General features: G+C 36.5%; 2 protein-coding genes across 5 annotated transcripts in view; one reads left to right on the top strand and one right to left on the bottom strand.

Annotated features, from left to right (window-relative positions):
* Positions 1–17,393, top strand: part of LOC138694479 (protein lifeguard 4-like) — a 492,919-nt gene that overhangs the window by 26,893 nt on the left and 448,633 nt on the right. The window lies entirely within an intron of this gene.
* LOC138694489 (putative defense protein Hdd11) overlaps positions 1–17,393 on the bottom strand; it is an 81,531-nt gene that overhangs the window by 36,818 nt on the left and 27,320 nt on the right. For 2 of the 4 annotated variants that reach the window (XR_011330957.1, XM_069818259.1), the window contains exon 1: positions 14,163–14,308. The exons of 1 other annotated variant lie outside the window; for it this stretch is intronic. Coding sequence is in view for 1 of the 3 variants with exons in the window: in XM_069818259.1 (XP_069674360.1) it covers positions 14,163–14,264 (102 nt within the window). In the remaining 2 variants the exon portion in view is untranslated. Of the gene's footprint in view, positions 1–14,071; positions 14,309–17,393 lie in introns of those variants that run through there. One more of the 4 variants, XM_069818278.1, reaches the window with a different exon arrangement.

The raw sequence follows: 17,393 nt of genomic DNA, 5'->3' as shown, positions 1-17,393 counted from the left end.
CGAAAGACTGCAGGATATGAAAAGTGAGTGGTTATTTGCAAACAATCGGCAAATGAGGATAGCGGACAACCTAGTTAACGAAGTCTGTGCATATGCCAATTACACTAACAAATCAAACGACTGGGATCTAATTGTCTGGTAACGTCAGTGCGAAGTAGTCTTTACAAAAATTATTTCTACCTCGTGGCAGGCTACTATTACTTAACCACAGAGCAGCGAACCACGTGGCCTGTGTCCTCCTTACGGATCTGTGACGCAATAACTCAAAACCATGAGCTTTAGTCAGGGAATGACCAGCTGTCTGCATCTCTGGCAGTTCATCAGTAATATTCCCTTCAAACACGTGCTGTAAAATTGACTTAATGAGGCTGAAGGAATCATGTTGTAATCTTCTACACAAACTTCATTGGTTTACTTTCTATGACACAGACCCGGGTTCTAATCTTCCCCTGCCTTCAATCCTGTGTACCCAGTACCAGGCCAAAAATCGGGTCAGGCTGTATCGGAGAGACAGCCTCAAGTTTTATGCGTGAATAGTATGTGATTGAATTATTACTGTTAAGGTAAACGTCAACAGCGACAATCAACATCTCTTCTTTCCAGATACCGACACGCTGAAAACACAATATATCTTTGATGTCCTGGGATTCCTAGGAGCGGCAATCTTGTATGTATTGAGAGTAAACATCTCGGCTGCTATCCTAGTATAAGGTCTCACAAGCAGGGAATACCGTCGGAGGGAATGTGAATGGAACAATGCGATAAGGAAGAACGGGCGACAGGAAAGGTCACGAGATAGCTTGAATGATATTCAAGAGTACAGTCGAAAGAGAAATGACATCGATAGAATCAGTCGCGTTGTGATAGTTACATTACGTCTTTAGTTTGTTCCATTGTATGAATACGAGTCTTGTATCGCACGTTCATTCGTAAACATATGTTGAGCGTTTAATTAGCTTTGAATTTTTCTCTTGCTACGTTCTTTATTTCCACAGCGATGTTTTCATTTCTTTATCTTCTTGGAAGAGACAGTACTTTCATCGGCCCGCACCTTCGCCTCTCGGTGTGCCTTCATACACACGTCAAAACAGACAGCAACGCCACCATTGCTTTTCGGTAATCGTTTCTTGTGCAAGCTATAACCATCGTGCTCTATTGTTAGCTACCCGTTGCTTATACGCGTATTATTTTCGCTGCATATGCTTCAACATTGTGAATTTTCTCCTTTCATTCAACTTCGCTCGCAGAATTTTTGAATTTAAGTTGTTGACTCTTGATTGTTGCTCAATTGAGATTGTAGCTTTGTTCGTTATGAATCGTTTGACACCACTGCGAGTGTTCCATCGCTTTACATCCTCGAGTTACACTGCTTCGGCTGCCGCGCAACCTTCTGATTCGTGCCTCAACTTCCCCTTTCCCGCGTACCGCTGGATATCACCCGCCCCAACTCAAGGTCATGTTGGATACATTGATCCTTGAGCCCCGTTTACTTCATGGGGATGCAGTATGTCGTGCAGTTTTAGAAATTATATGCGCGGCTAAACTCGCCTGAAAATGTATCGGTCGACTTTCTGGATGATACCGTACCTTAGTGCTGGACCGAATATATACTTTCTACAATGAGGAAGTAAAACTCCTGTTGAAAATGATATAGGCTATTGTTTCTCGTATGTTTCATGCGCATCACAATTCAATTTGTAAATGTATTATGCTATTAAAGCAGTAAGTTCTTATCCTTTTTCTTTATCCTTAAGTTACGAAGAAATATGTGTGAACATAATTTACTCTGCATATAATTATTACTCTTAAAGTAAATAGGCCTACGTATAACGAATTTTACAGAGATTAATCTAAAATCGTTGTTCTTATATCTCAATTGTTTCTAGAGAGTTATTATTCATTTACGAAAATGAGAATCGAAACTTTTAAGGGTGTTTTAAAGTATTGGGGAGAGGAATTTTCTCATGAAATTTCGGTCAGTGTACAAAACCGGTGCTCACCCAGCATCGTAGATGAATCTGGGGAGCTACAGTATGTAGTTAGCGAAATATGGTTCCGCGAACCAGCTATAACGACTGGGGAAATTATGTTAACTACACGTCATCTTTACACTGGCTGGATGATCGTTGACGTCTACTGAGGTATGTGGACGTGAAGCCAGCACATATTCCGTGTAGTAATTCATTGTTGCTTCATATTCCTCTGTAGTGTAGCGGAATTCACTATTGCGTCATGCCTTTGATTTGATTTTGAGTCTAGAATAATTTCACTACTGTTGCATTAGTGCGTTTTTTGCCTTTATGTTGAGGTCAGGAAATCTGTTGATATTGTAATGGCTAAATTACACTACTGAGGCATGGATCGTCACCGAACCAGACTTCCGTACACACGGAAGAGTAAAATTTTGCCTGACAGTCACAAAAGGTGTATAGGCCTACTGCATTTCTAGATTTTTTTTGTTGATATAATTGAATTGCTAATTGAAGAACGGAAACATATCCATAAAATACCGAAATTGAGTTATTTACAAATTCGCAGTCTCTTTAGATAGTCAGCGTTCACTGCATGAAAGAAACATGTGCTGTAAATTACTGGTTGACATCACGTTAAATATTACTGTGATATACCGAACTACGTACGATATTTCCGTGTAGGAATTCTGCATTACCATATGATGAAGGATGAGTGGAGCGGAGAAAAATTCTCTCCGGCACCGAGACTCGAACCTGGGTTTTCAGCTCTACGTGCTGACGCTTTATCCACTAAGCCACACCGGATTCCAGTCCCGATGCCGAATTGAATCCTCTCAGTTTAAATTCCACCTCTTAGTTTCCCTTTAGTGGCCAACCCTCATGCACTGTGTCACAGATGTGTGACAGTGGCACAATGTCCAACACACCATGTGCAGAGGTGCACTCATTACGAGTGACTAAGTGGCCGGGATCCGCTCCACCCATCCTTCACCATATGGTAATGCAGAATTCCTTCCTGCACTTCGGTACATCACAATAATATGATATGCGTAAATAATCACGTAGTGATTTAAGACGGCGCTCATTCCGTTGGATCCCGTCGGATAATGATAACACTAGTCGAAAAATATCAACTTTTGTTTGTAACATGGACAAAATCAGGTCACGTTTACTAAATCGACTCTCCTGAACACGAAAATGACAGTAAAAATGTCGTAAGACGTAAAGTTTTTATGTTATAGAGGTGCAGATTTCCAGTGGTGTTCATGCTAGTGTAGCAGCTGGGCCGTTATCACAAATTAGAACTCGTTTGCGATGTATGCCAGCATTTCAGAGGTGCAGCGGCACAACACTGCTTATAGGAATGGCTGGAATTTTCATGAGACTACCGAGAGGGGTAACAAGATCACCCCACATTAAATGTGGCAATTACTTCTTAAAGTGGATTAATTATTTGTTTTATTCTTACTTTAAAATGTTAGTAGATATATAACGGATAAAGACATGGAATTGAAAAAAATATATACGGAGAAAAATGAAAATAATATTGAAAAATCATAAATGGAGTAATCCTATTATCCCCCTTGGTAGCAGGAGTGTTTAATAGCTCAATGAGGAAGTAAACATGAATTACTAACATTAACTTAAGAGATCTATGTTTATGAAAACGTGTCATTCGGATAACTGATACGAGAACGGCGACTAATCGACCACTGTGAAAGCTTGCAATTTGTGACTACAGGGTCAATAGAAAATTATGTAAACAAAAGTTTATTTACATGTACACCGTTACTCTTGTGCTTGGGCGGAGCAGTAAAGCGAAGCCGTGTGACAGGTGAAAGTCGGCGATCGGAAACCTTGGGACTCGTAAGGGTTGTAAGTCAATGGACAAGACATCAGGAAACCAGTTGTGATTAATACACAATGATAGTAATCAGCTAATCACCCAATCACCCTTGAGTGCAGAGTAAGACGGCAATTAATTCCATTGTTGGTTTGTTGTGGCGTGTATTCTCCAGTACAGACTACACTTCTTGCGGGCATGTTGAAGAAGTTGCGACAGGAGTCAGGGGCTTTATGTGTCTCTGGCCTCATTTTGTGATGAATGCCTGCCTTGACATGCGCCTTAAGGCGAAGAAGTCTTTATATAATATTCGTTTAATAAAAATTAATTGAAATCCTCTCTTCTTAAAAATAAAAAACCACACGAGCAGCCGAACATTTAGGACTTTCGCTTTCATCGCATGAAACGCTAGTTCGAGCCTCGAGGAATCGAAGTGGAAATTTGATAGACAAAGGAAGTATTAGGAACAGATTTTCGCGGATCATCCGATTTTCTTGCCGTGAAATAGGCATTTTGCCATTATTTTCATCATCGTCGTCGTCATCATCATCATCATCATCATCACCATAATAATAATAATAATAATAATAATAATAATAATAATAATAATAATAATAATAATAATAATATTTTATTTTCGCTGGCAGAGTTAAGGCCATAAGGCCTTCTCTTCCACTCAACCAGCCTTAATCAATACAATACATAAATTTAAATTACAAATATTTACACTACACTTAAAAGGCTCTCCAGCAATATTCTTCACTACATATATATTTAAATTTAGATAAATCTATAAGGTAAAGTAGTAACTTAATTTATGAGATAGTTTAATTTAATGAATTATAATTAATTTAATATTTGAAATAGCTAGTAAAATGATGAAAATTAATTTAATATAAGCTTACTAGGACTATGTTACAGGGAGAATATATATATTTCTATTTCTATAATGAGAATATTAATGTAATTGCCATTAGAGGTTTTGTAAATCTATTTAGAGAAATTAATGATAATAATAATAATAAGAATGGACAGATGTTAGTTTCATTATAAGTAACAAATATTAATCAGCAATTAATCTGTTAAGTAAGAATTTAGGTAATTTTGGCCTAAATGAAGTTATTGTCCAACAACCCCTTATATCACTCGGAAGCGAGTTCCAATTTCTAGCAACTGAAACTGTATAGGATGAAGAATATAAAGATGTCTTGTGGTAGGGTATAATGAGTAAATTGTTATGATGAGATCTTGTACTTAGCTGATGATATGCGGATAAATTTTGAAAACGAGAAGCCAAATAGATTGGGGTAGCGGTGCGCAGAATTTGAAAAAAGAGAACAAGAGAATGCAGGGCTCGTCGATCAGCCAAGACAGAGTTTGGAAAGACGGGGAAACATGATCATACTTACGAATATTACAAATATAACGGACGCACGCATTATGCACACGTTGTAGCCTGCTGCTCAAATTTGCATTTAGGTTTACTTAATATAATATCGCAGTAGTCAAAGTGTGGCATCACAAGTGTTTGTACAAGGATTAATATTAATTTTTCAGGAAGAAAGTGCTTCAGTCGCTTTAATGAGTGAATAATGGAAAATATTTTTTTGGAAGTGTGATTCACTTGTTCATTCCATTCCAGGTGACAATCCATATAAATGCCAAGGTTCTTCACAGTCGTACTGTATGGAATAGTAGTATTATTTACTTATTATCGTTGGCAAATTTTGTTTGTCACACTTCGATCTTTGATGTTCTATTAAGATTGCCTGCGATTTACTTGCATCATCATCATCATCATCATCATCATCATCATCATTCTTTGGAGACATGCTGCACCGCGAGCAAGTTGTAATGTGGTAAGTGATCCTACAATTATGACAAATTAGCCTTAGAATGCGACACTTGTGCGTACTATAATAAAGAGCTTTATCTGTAGAATTAAAATCCATTCACAACAAAGAACATGCATTAATTTTGTCTTCTGTGAAAAGTGAATTTTTTTGAGCAGTAAATATGATATCTGAAAGTATGACGGACGAAAAAGTGTAATAAAATTGTTCCTTTGCGTAAGGTTTGTGATAAAGGATCACATTTTTTTTTTTTTTAATTTTGATTGCAGGTTGATGAAATTTTAAAGAAAGTACGAGGTTTTTTCAGAGTAATGTTTTTTGTTATTTTTTTATTTACTTGATTTTTTCATAGAATAAGCTATTTTTTAAATTATGTTTTATTTAAGGACGCTCGCAACTGCCGAGGTTATATCAGCGTCGCCGGTATGCTGGAATTTTATCACGCAGGAGTTCTTTTAGATACCAGTAAATCTACTGACATGAGCCTGTCGGATTTAAGCATACTTAAATCCCATCGACCTGGACCGGGATCGAACCCGCAACCTCGGGCACAGAATGCAGCACTCTACCGACTGCGCCACCCAGACGACAATAAGCTATTCATGACTACGTTTTAGCAGTAATTTAGTCATAAAATACGGTTTCTATTAATCACCTAAATTCTAAAAGGAAATTGCAAATTTTACTCGTCATCTCTAGTAGGCTGTGGAAAGTCTATAACTTGCAGTCAGAGTACCTCAGCCAGAATAATTACACCCATCCTGAAGATCAGGAAAGTGTACAAGTTTATACTGCTATTTTTATTCTGCAGAGTTGCAGTATTTTACATTTAATTTTTCCAAATAACTAAAAATTCTTACTAAATTATTGGTTGTATCAAAAACATTACCTATTTGGAAAAATTTGCTCGTTATTTTTTAAACATAGATTAGTTATCCCCATTACAGGGTGGCGGGAGATTTGTCTTCTGATATTTATGTTCTGCAACTGCTTTGTTACATGTTGCATTTAATTTTCACCAAGAACTCAAAATTCTCTATAGATTGTTGATTGTGTCGAAACATTATTTGACTGAATTTGCTTTTTATGATCTGATCTACGTATAACTGGTATGATTTAAAGTAAAGCATTTCTTTCCACTTTAAAACGTTTGTTGTTCCTCATTAAGGCAGAAATAAAATACTGGCCACATGACTAGAGAACACCATACCAAGCGAAGTGGTTCATGCGTTCCGCATGGGACTCGCATTTGGGAGGTTCGTGGTTCGATTCCCTGATCGATCAACGTAACTTTTTTTCGTGGTTTTTCAGTTACTTGAAATTTTCATTGCCACTATTTCCCTTTCCCTCCCGTGTAGAAAAGGAATTTATAGTTTATATCATTAATCTTCATCTCATTCCATAGATATATTCAGATCAAGATGACTGTCTTCGTCCGCTTACGGGTGGGGGCGTCCCCTCCGCAACCGTTCCTGGGTTTCCTGCCTTCTGCAATGTCTCTGCCAGTATTCTTTCCTTAAGAGCATTTCCAAGGGCGCTTTAATACCTTGGAAGGGCCGTTGGAATGGAGGCTGTGCTGCTTGGTCACCTTGGCGATATGAACTTACGCTTACTTCATAGTCTTATCTTAGTCGTGGCTACAATATTTCGTCTGAGCACATGTAATATTAACTTACCATAACTAACAACGTCTGAGTCTTAACATTACAACTAGGCGATGTTGCTCAAGCGCGAATGGCTCGTGTTGTTCTGATCTGCTAAAAGAACTAAATCAGTCATTTTAGTGACATTAATTTGGTTTAGCTAAAATTATTATAATTTCACACACATTTCTGGTTGAATTTACTCGTGGTTGCGGAATACATAAAATACAACAAAGAGTTTTTGAGAAATCACTGTACATGGGCAGACGGACTGACTGACACACAGACAAAATAAAAATGTTCCCCTCAGAAAGCAGAAAACGTCTATTTTCTCTAAATTTTAAAAATATATTTTTGAAGCATCAAAATATTTCGTCGTTGTTCCTGCAATAACTCCTATCTGCAAAATATACAATTTTTTAGTAGAAAGAAAAAACACATTTATTCATCCTATGGCAGCCGTACATAGGAGACTGTGAATTCTTATATTTTCGAAAAAAAGAAATATAATTATATATAGGAGATTTTGCTGGGTAACTTTCGGTGCTGGACCCCGGACTCATTTCACCGGCATTATCACCTTCATCTCGTTTAGACGCTAAATAACCTAAGATGTTGGTAAAGCGTCGTAAAATAACCTACTAAAATAAAATATAGGAGATTTTATTATTTGCTGTATCACTATTTAAGTTATTTCATAGAGCAAAAATCTGAAAATCGATAAATATGTCACATAAGAGTTGTAGGAACAACGACGATTTTATGTTTGTTTTGCTTATAATAAGAAAAAATCGGAAAAGGTTTGAAATATGACTAATCGTGGACTTAACGAATTTAAAATGTTTTTACGTTTGTTTTCAATTTAGTAGTAAGATAGGCCTACGTGTTCATTATAGCATTATATGTTTTGTTAAATATTTTATTCCAATAACATTTTGTGAAAGACTAATTAGTGTTTAAATAATCTCTAGCAAATACACGGAAATAAAGTATTAACAAATAAACTCACAGAGTGATTTTTCTTCAGCTTTAGAAACCCATTTTTCAGTTCGTTAATCAACACTGCACTTTCACAAGTACCGGGTATTACTACTGACACGACACAAGATCACGGGTTAATACAATACTACTCAAGGAAATAATATCTAAATGATGAGGGACTCGATTTGCATTTCTCCGCAAGGATTGAAACGTGAGTCAGCTATATTTGTGGCCGGAGACGATGCCTTTATTCTACTTCAGTGGGTCTAATAAACCAAACACTTGAATCTTCCTACCTTAGCTTCTTTCTTGGAGTCTTCTATTGTGAGTATAAAACAAATATTTGCATTACCATTTTTAGCCCACGAGACTTAAGAAAATCAACAGAGTTTTCCACAAGGGAAATGGTTTTAAACCAGCTGAAGAGTTGGGTGAAAGTTTTCACAATGCTTTCGATGTTATCGTCTCGCACAAAGTGTTGCGTTGTTAATTTATTGTTTCTTTTCTAAGGTCATTATCGGTTTTCAGCGTGTTTAGAACGTAGCAACATAGTGTGTATCGGTATTGGGAAACAACATTCTATACAGAATGTTCGAAAAATGCCGTCCAAGAGGTAGAAGATAATAGAGGGAATCAAGGCATGTAGAATGATGTTAGAACTAACGCCGTCTTATCCAAAATAAATGAAGCATGTTACATTTCTGGAAATAAGTTTCGGTCTAAGTATCACTCTAGAAACGAGATCGAAGCTTCCTAGGCTTTTTGAATTCTCTTCTGTAATGCTAGAAATTATGATTTAGAAGTTACATAAACAGAACAGACATTATTTACAAGTTAAATAAACAAAACAAGCATTTACTGGCATATACAATGTAATACTGTCAATATTTTCTAATCATAATGTGTTTAGCTATCGCTTTCATTTAGAACTGACATTATGGAAGAAAATCCAGAAAGTAGGTCTAACAGTTGAATTAAAATATCGGTCTTCCCATGTCAGATTATTTTTAAAAAGTATCATTGGGCTATTCCTGCTTGATCCCAAATTTGTAAACGACTGTTTCATAAAATATTTTATTTAAAATATTTCCAGCGTCTGAGAAAGTAGATCAATTTTGTGGTTACTTATGTGACGACTATGTAACTTACTTACAACTTACTTACTTACTTACAAATGGCTTTTAAGGAACCCGAAGGTTCATTGCCGCCCTCACATAAGCCCGCCATCGGTCCCTATCCTGTGCAAGATTAAGCCAGTCTCTATCATCATACCCCACCTCCCTCAAATCCATTTTAATATTATCCTCCCATCTACGTCTCGGCCTTCCTAAAGGTCTTTTTCCCTCCGGTCTCCCAACTAACACTCTATATGCATTTCTGGATTCGCCCATACGTGCTACATGCCCTGCCCATCTCAAACGTCTGGATTTCAAGTTCCTAATTATGTCAGGTGAAGAATACAATGCGTGCAGTTCTGTGTTGTGTAACTTTCTCCATTCTCCTGTAACTTCATCCCGCTTAGCCCCAAATATTTTCCTAAGCACCTTATTCTCAAACACCCTTAACCTATGTTCCTCTCTCAGAGTGAGAGTCCAAGTTTCACAGCCATATAGAAGAACCGGTAATATAACTGTTTTATAAATTCTAACTTTCAGATTTTTGGACAGCAGACTGGATGACAAGAGCTTCTCAACCGAATAATAACACGCATTTCCCATATTTATTCTGCGTTTAATTTCCTCCCGAGTGTCATTTACATTTGTTACTGTTGCTCCAAGATATTTGAATTTTTCCACCTCTTCGAAGGATAAATCTCCAATATTTATATTTCCATTTCGTACAATATTCCCGTCACGAGACATAATCATATACTTTGTCTTTTCGGGATTTACTTCCAAACCGATCGCTTTACTTGCTTCAAGTAAAATTTCCGTGTTTTCCCTAACCGTTTGTGTATTTTCTCCTAACATATTCACGTCATCTGCATAGACAAGAAGCTGATGTAGCCCGTTCAATTCCAAACCCTGCCTGTTATCCTGAACTTTCCTAATGGCATATTCTAAAGCGAAGTTAAAAAGTAAAGGTGATAGTGCATCTCCCTGCTTTAGCCCGCAGTGAATTGGAAAAGGATCAGATAGAAACTGACCTATACGGACTCTGCTGTATGTTTCACTGAGACACATTTTAATTAATCGAACTAGTTTCTTGGGAATACCAAATTCAATAAGAATATCATATAATACTTCCCTCTTAACCGAGTCATATGCCTTTTTGAAATCTATGAATAACTGATGTACTGTACCCTTATACTCCCATTTTTTCTCCATTATCTGCCGAATACAAAAAATCTGATCAATAGTCGATCTATTACGCCGAAAACCGCACTGATGATCCCCAATAATTTCATCTACGTACGGAGTTAATCTCCTCAAAAGAATATTGGACAAAATTTTGTACGACGTCAACAAAAGTGATATTCCTCGAAAGTTACCACAGTTGGTTTTGTCCCCCTTTTTAAAAATAGGTACAATTATGGACTCCTTCCATTGTTCTGGTACAATTTCCTTTTCCCAAATAGCAAGTACAAGTTTATAAATTTCGCTATATAATGCACTTCCACCCTCTTGTATTAATTCTGCTGGAATTTGATCGATACCTGGAGACTTGTACTTTTTCAGATTTTCTATCGCAATTTCGACTTCTGAAATCGTGGGTTCGGGTATAAATGGCTCAGCAGTTTGTATTTCAATATCGTCCCGATCATTTCTATTTGGCCTATGTACATTTAGTAGTTGCGCAAAATAGTTTTTCCATCTGTTTAGGATTGATGAAGAGTCTGCAAGCAAGTCACCATTCTCATCCTTGATCACGTTTACCCTTGACTGATATCCGTTCTTAAATTCCTTTATACCCTTATATAAATCTCGAATGTTTTTATTCTTACTATTTGTTTCTACCTCATTCAGTTTTTCCTTCAAGTAACCTCTCTTTTTATTCCTAAGTGTACGACTTGCTTCCCGTCTTTCATTGAAATAATTATCTCTATTCTCCTCAACTGGATCCTGTAAGAATTTCAATTTTGCCTGTTTCCTTCTTTCTACTACCATGCAACAATCTTCATCAAACCACGGTTTCTTTTTCTTAGTTTCATAATAACCTATGCTCTGCTCAGCTGCAATTTTGATACTATCTCTGATATTTTCCCACACGCTATTAACATCTAATTCTTTCTCAACTTCGTCGGAACTTTCTAAAGTGGCAAACCTATTCGAAATTTCGACCTGATAATTTTGCTTAGCTTCCTCGTCCTTTAATTTCAAAATATTGAATTTAGTAATATTAACTTGTTGCTCTACTCGCTTGGCTACTGATAATCTTTCTCTTAATTCTCCAGTCACCAAATAATGGTCAGAATTACAGTCTGCACCTCTGAAAGTTCGAATATCTACTATACTAGTATGTCTCCGTTTATCTATCAAGATGTGATCTATTTGGTTGTGTGTCAATCCATCTGGAGAAGTCCAAGTATATTTATGTATATCCTTATGGGGGAATGTTGTACTTTTGACAATTAAATTTTTCGATGTGGCAAAGTTGACTAATCTAACTCCATTGTCACTACTAATTGCGTGTAGGCTCTCTTTTCCAATAGTTGGTCTAAAAATATCCTCCCGTCCTACTTTAGCGTTGAAATCCCCCAATAAAATTTTCATATGATATCTAGGAAACTGATCAAAAGTTCCAATTCCTCATAGAAGCTATCCTTTATATAGTCGTCTTTCTCTTCTGTAGGGGCGTGAGCATTTATAACTATGATGTCGCACCATCTACCCTTAAGTACTAAATATGATAACCTGTCACTGATAAATTCGACCTTTTTTACTGCTGATTTTATTCTTTTATGTACAAAGAATCCTGTTCCTAATTGGTGATTATTATTTCCTTCCCCATAATACAACAAGTAATCTCCTATTTGTGATATGCCATTCCCATCTAACCTAACCTCTTGTACTCCCACAAAGTCTATTCTATATCTAGCTAGTTCTTTTGCTACTAATGTTACCCCTCCTGTTCTATAAAGACTAGTTACGTTCCAAGTGCCAAATCTCAAAACCTTATTCCTTTGCTGTGGTCGTGCCAGAGAATCAGTCCTATTCCGAGGCTTACTGTAGGAATTCGTAACAAGCTGTTTTTTACGGTGATGGGTTGTTAGCCCTTCGCCCAACCCCCAAGCTGGAGGACCACCCCTTATCGGCTGTCCACGACTGCTTATTCAATATATTCGCAGCTACCCTCCATATCTGGAGGCCGTCTCCTCTATCCGCAACCTGAGGACGCGCCATGCCGTGGTGATAGGGACCCACCATACATGGCGACTATGTAACTTAATATTCATTATTTCCAATAGTTATATCTTCCAAAAGATTTATTTCTGCTGAACAAACTACGAATGCATGCGAAAGTCTTCATTACTTACTTACGGTTTTTAAGGAACCCGGAGGTTCATTGCCGCCCTCCCATAAGCCCGCCATCGGTCCCTATCCTGTGCAAGATTAATCCAATCTCTATCATCATATCCCACCGCTCTCAAATTCATTTTAATATTATCCTCCCATCTACGTCTCGCCCTCAAAGGTCTTTTTCCCTGCAGTCTCCCAACTAACACTCTATATGCATTTCTGGATTCGTCCATAAGTGCTACATGCCCTGTCCATCTCAAACGTCTGGATTTAATGTTTGTAGTTATGTCAGGTGAAAAATACAATGCATGCAGTTCTGCGTTGTGTAACTTTTTGCATTCTCCTGTAACTTCATCCCTCTTAGCCCCAAATATTTTCCTAAGAACCTTATTCTCAAACACCCTTAACCTCTGTTCCTCTCTCAACGTGAGAGTTCAAGTTACATAACCATACAGAACAACCTGTAATATAACTGTTTTATAAGTTCTAACTTTCAGCTTTTTTAAGAGCAGAGTGGATGACAAAAGCTTCTCAGCCGAATAATAAGAGGCATTTCCCATATTTATTCTGCGTTTAATTTCCTCCCGAGTGTCATTTATATTTGTTACTGTTGCTCCGAAAGATAATAATTATTATACTTATACTTAAATCTTTTACAGATTGGAAAATCAAAATTGTTATTGAATCGCACTTTTTAGAAAGGAACTAAGTCAAAATATGCTACTTTTCTGAAGAGCAAAAGAAACTTATTTTATGAATAAATACCAGTTTACCAGCGCCGTATATAAATATCAACTTGATGTTAAAGATACAGGCAGAGGTTTGACTAAGTGTTTTTCTCCGCCAATTAGTGCGCATTGAAAGTATTAATCATTTCATCAGTTAAAATAAAAATCGCAAATTTTGACTTAGTTCCTTTCTAAAAAGTGCGATTCAATTCTTCTGAATATAATTCTGTGAAAGCCTAAAATCTTTAGATTTATCTTCACTTTCGGGAATTTACTTGTAAATCGTCTTCACTAAATATTGAGCCGGAAATCATATTCAAAGTAAAATATATTAGAAATAAGAAGGTATAGTATAATCTAACAATCGTTCACGTACTGTCTGAGAGAAATTTCCATTGTCTCTTGGGAATCAAACTCATTTTCACTATATTTATTGTTTGGAAGCACGATCAATTGTACCACAACGTACATAAGATTTACATTTGACACAGAAATTGAAAATATATACTTATGACAGACATCTTTCACTTTTCATGGGAAATAAATCACGATTACCACAAAAAATAACAATTTTGTTGGATGTGAAATACCTTAAAGACGAGGTGAAGTTATCCAGAAGCCATGCACCTTTAAACTAATGATGTCACACAGAAGTGATCTGACTCCTTCAGCGGCACCTACCTGTCGATCTCGTAGCGGCGAGGAGTAATCAAGAAATGCCGTGGACCTGTCGAGATCAGAGCTGTATACCGCTGGGAGAATTTGGGGTGGGGAGGCCTGCATGAAGGTCGTGACTCCTGCAATTAGTCCCACAACACTAACCTTCAGTCTTTGTTCGCACGGCGGGGCTTATGCTTCCGTTAACAAAACGCCATCAACACTTTCGCTTCTGCGGAAACTCTGACCATGATTTGTTGGAAGAATTATGATAAAAAATCATTTCTGTTGTCATTTGGCCCGATAGATTATAGAACTGTCTCTTCCGCTCCAAACAACATATTACATGTCACAGTAATTTATGAATAGAAACGAATTTTTGTTACATATGACAGTAGAGGAAATTGGACAAATTAATAAGGTAGTACCGTCGTTTTTCCTGGATATAGTCATCTTCCCGTTAAAATGAAGTTATGTAATTTCATTGCTTTCCCTAATTTGACAGGTGTTTCTGCATCTGTATCACAGTGCTGCGCAAACCCATAAATCTAACCAATTTGAAGATCTTAAAATCTCTCTTAGAAAAGTTGGAAATAGCCCTAAAGTAACTATTTGCAGTGCCAACTTTTGCAACTATTGCATACCAGTGACGGCTCGAGAAGAAATGGTGGTTCTGAAACATTCAAAATAACGGATCAATATGATATGATATGATATGATATGATATATATTTCTTCACAGCACTTCTTTACATGTAATGGTGTACCTCACATTTCTGTATCCGGTGACACCATTAACATATTATTACAATAACACATTATTTACAGTACACGTCTACATAAATACTCCCAATTACACTATGTACCTTTTTTGTTCCTTGGTCAATCTCCACTACATTTCAATTGCTATTCTCTATTTGTTCATTAATCCTAATATATCTAATATTGTATACTCCTTTCACACCCCCCTTTTCCTCTAACTACTATTCACTAAAATCTCAATTTCAATTTTTCTCTATAAATTATCATATTGAATTATTTTGTCCTATTTGTTCTTTGACCTTTTATTCATTTACTGTTCCAATGTTCAAATGTTAGTACTAATTTTATGCTGTCACTTGTTCACTTCTCTTAACCCTTTCTCACTATTTTCACTCATGCCTATTTGCGCTCACTTCCACTTTCTCATTATTCTGCTTACACCTAATCCATTGTCACTATTCTCACGTCCTATAAATACTTATATTTTATTCTGCACATCTCCTTATACACTTTCTCTCTCCCCTATACTTCTCGATATTTTCCACTTTCACTTTACTTGTACTTTTTGATCACATCCCCATTTTTTTTTTACACATATCAAATATCTCTGCTAAATCCTCAACTGTCGCAAGTTCTGACCTTTCATTACTGTTCGTCTCTGCCTTATTTCTGTCTTTGTCTTTCTTTCTATTTATTTCTTCTTCTATTCCTCGTTTATTTTTCCCCCCACGCTTTCACTTTCACATACGAGATTTCCACTTACACTTGCACCCTTATTCTTTACACTATTTCCTTCCCTATCACTTCCTGACTCTTGGTTTCTCTTTTTATCACCCTTCGCCTTTTTTCTAGCGCCCGTGTTGTTTGTTCCGTTATTGTCAGCATTGCTTCTGGAGTGCGCTAACCTTACCGCCATCGTATGGAGATTAGGAATCCGCTTACGCTGCATGATCACGTTACTGTTTTCTTCTCCTTGCTGTGTTACCATCTTTACACTTCCTCGTACGTCAATATGTGGGTTCCTGAACTCATTACTAATCACTCCTGTTACCATGTGTTTATCTGCGACAATCACTTGTTCCGTCCTTGAAACAACGGATCAATAATGAAAAAGTTGAATTAAAAATTCAGAGAGTCGTAATTCCCTCATATTAACACAGTGAAGAATAATTATAAAGTAATAATCAGTGATTATTATAAGTGTTAAAAGTGTATATCCTCGTTGGTCCCGCAATAACTCCTATGCGCAAAATATAACATTTTTCAGTAGGAAGAAAAAAACACATTTATTCATTTTATGGCAGTGGTACATAGGAGATTGTGAATTCTTACATTTTCGAAAGAAAGAAATGTAACTACATGTAGGAGATTTTATTATTTGCTGTATCACTATGTAAATTATTTAATAGAACAAAAATCTGAAAATCGATAAATATGTCACATAGGCGTTATTGCAGGGACGACGATATAGAAAAATGAATAATCAAGACGAAGAAAGATAATTTTCATTTCCTTCAAATCCTTAGGACTGTTTTCAAGATCAATTTACAAATGTGCAATAATTGCTCGTTTAATAGTATTTGATGCAGCGGAAGTATTTTAGAGACTACACCCATTACAGTAATTTGCGATTGGAAACGGAACATATAAATATACTCCTGCGGTGTCTAGGTAAAGCGTGAAGCAACTGTTTTCTTTCCATTATATCACAACGCGAAGGCGTTTGATAATGGTTTTCCTTGAAGACTGATTACGGTATTTAAAGTAAGAAGTCTTCTCATTTAAAATGTTATATAATTTTATGAGTTTTGACGTAGATAATGTGTAATTTCAACTTAGATTATGTATTATGTTTCTGTAGTAACTATTAGGTAAGCATTGTACACGCCATTTTATTGATATCCGTAATTTTGAGTACGAAGGTATTCACATCTTTATGAAACTCCTTTCGAGCATCTCCTGTTTCAGAGATTACTAATTGAATTATTGGTATTTCTTTTTGATTCCATATTCTTTTGATTTCATACTGAAATGTGTTGTAATTTTTCGGCTTTTCTTCGTGCCACTTTTTGTTAAACAATCTGAAACGTCGGTCCGAGGACTTTGTAAAATTCCATTTTAATGTTATTTAGTAAATAAAAATCACTGGTATGAGGGTCGATCCCGCTTCTCTCCACATGACTCGCAGATATCTGAGCCTTGTGAGGTACTGAGACGAGAGGCAAGGCAAGGTCCAAATTTCGATTTTACTGCATCATTTATACATATATACATATGTACACACGTACATATATATATATATATATTATATATATATATATATATATATATATATATATATATATATACACACACAATATATTCATTTTCTTCGAATTTTTTCATTTCCTTTTCAGAATGGGTTACAATAACATTCGAAATAGTACGAATTTCAACAACTCCGTTAGCGATAGCTTGTGTAGGCCTGTCTGTGCTCTAGGCTTCTAAGCATGCG

The sequence above is a fragment of the Periplaneta americana genome, chromosome 1 (genome assembly GCF_040183065.1).
Source record: "Periplaneta americana isolate PAMFEO1 chromosome 1, P.americana_PAMFEO1_priV1, whole genome shotgun sequence".
In the NCBI taxonomy this organism is placed as follows: Eukaryota; Metazoa; Arthropoda; class Insecta; order Blattodea; family Blattidae; genus Periplaneta; species Periplaneta americana.
Note: the sequence above shows the minus strand (reverse complement) of the source record. Positions and strands in the feature narration are given on the sequence as shown.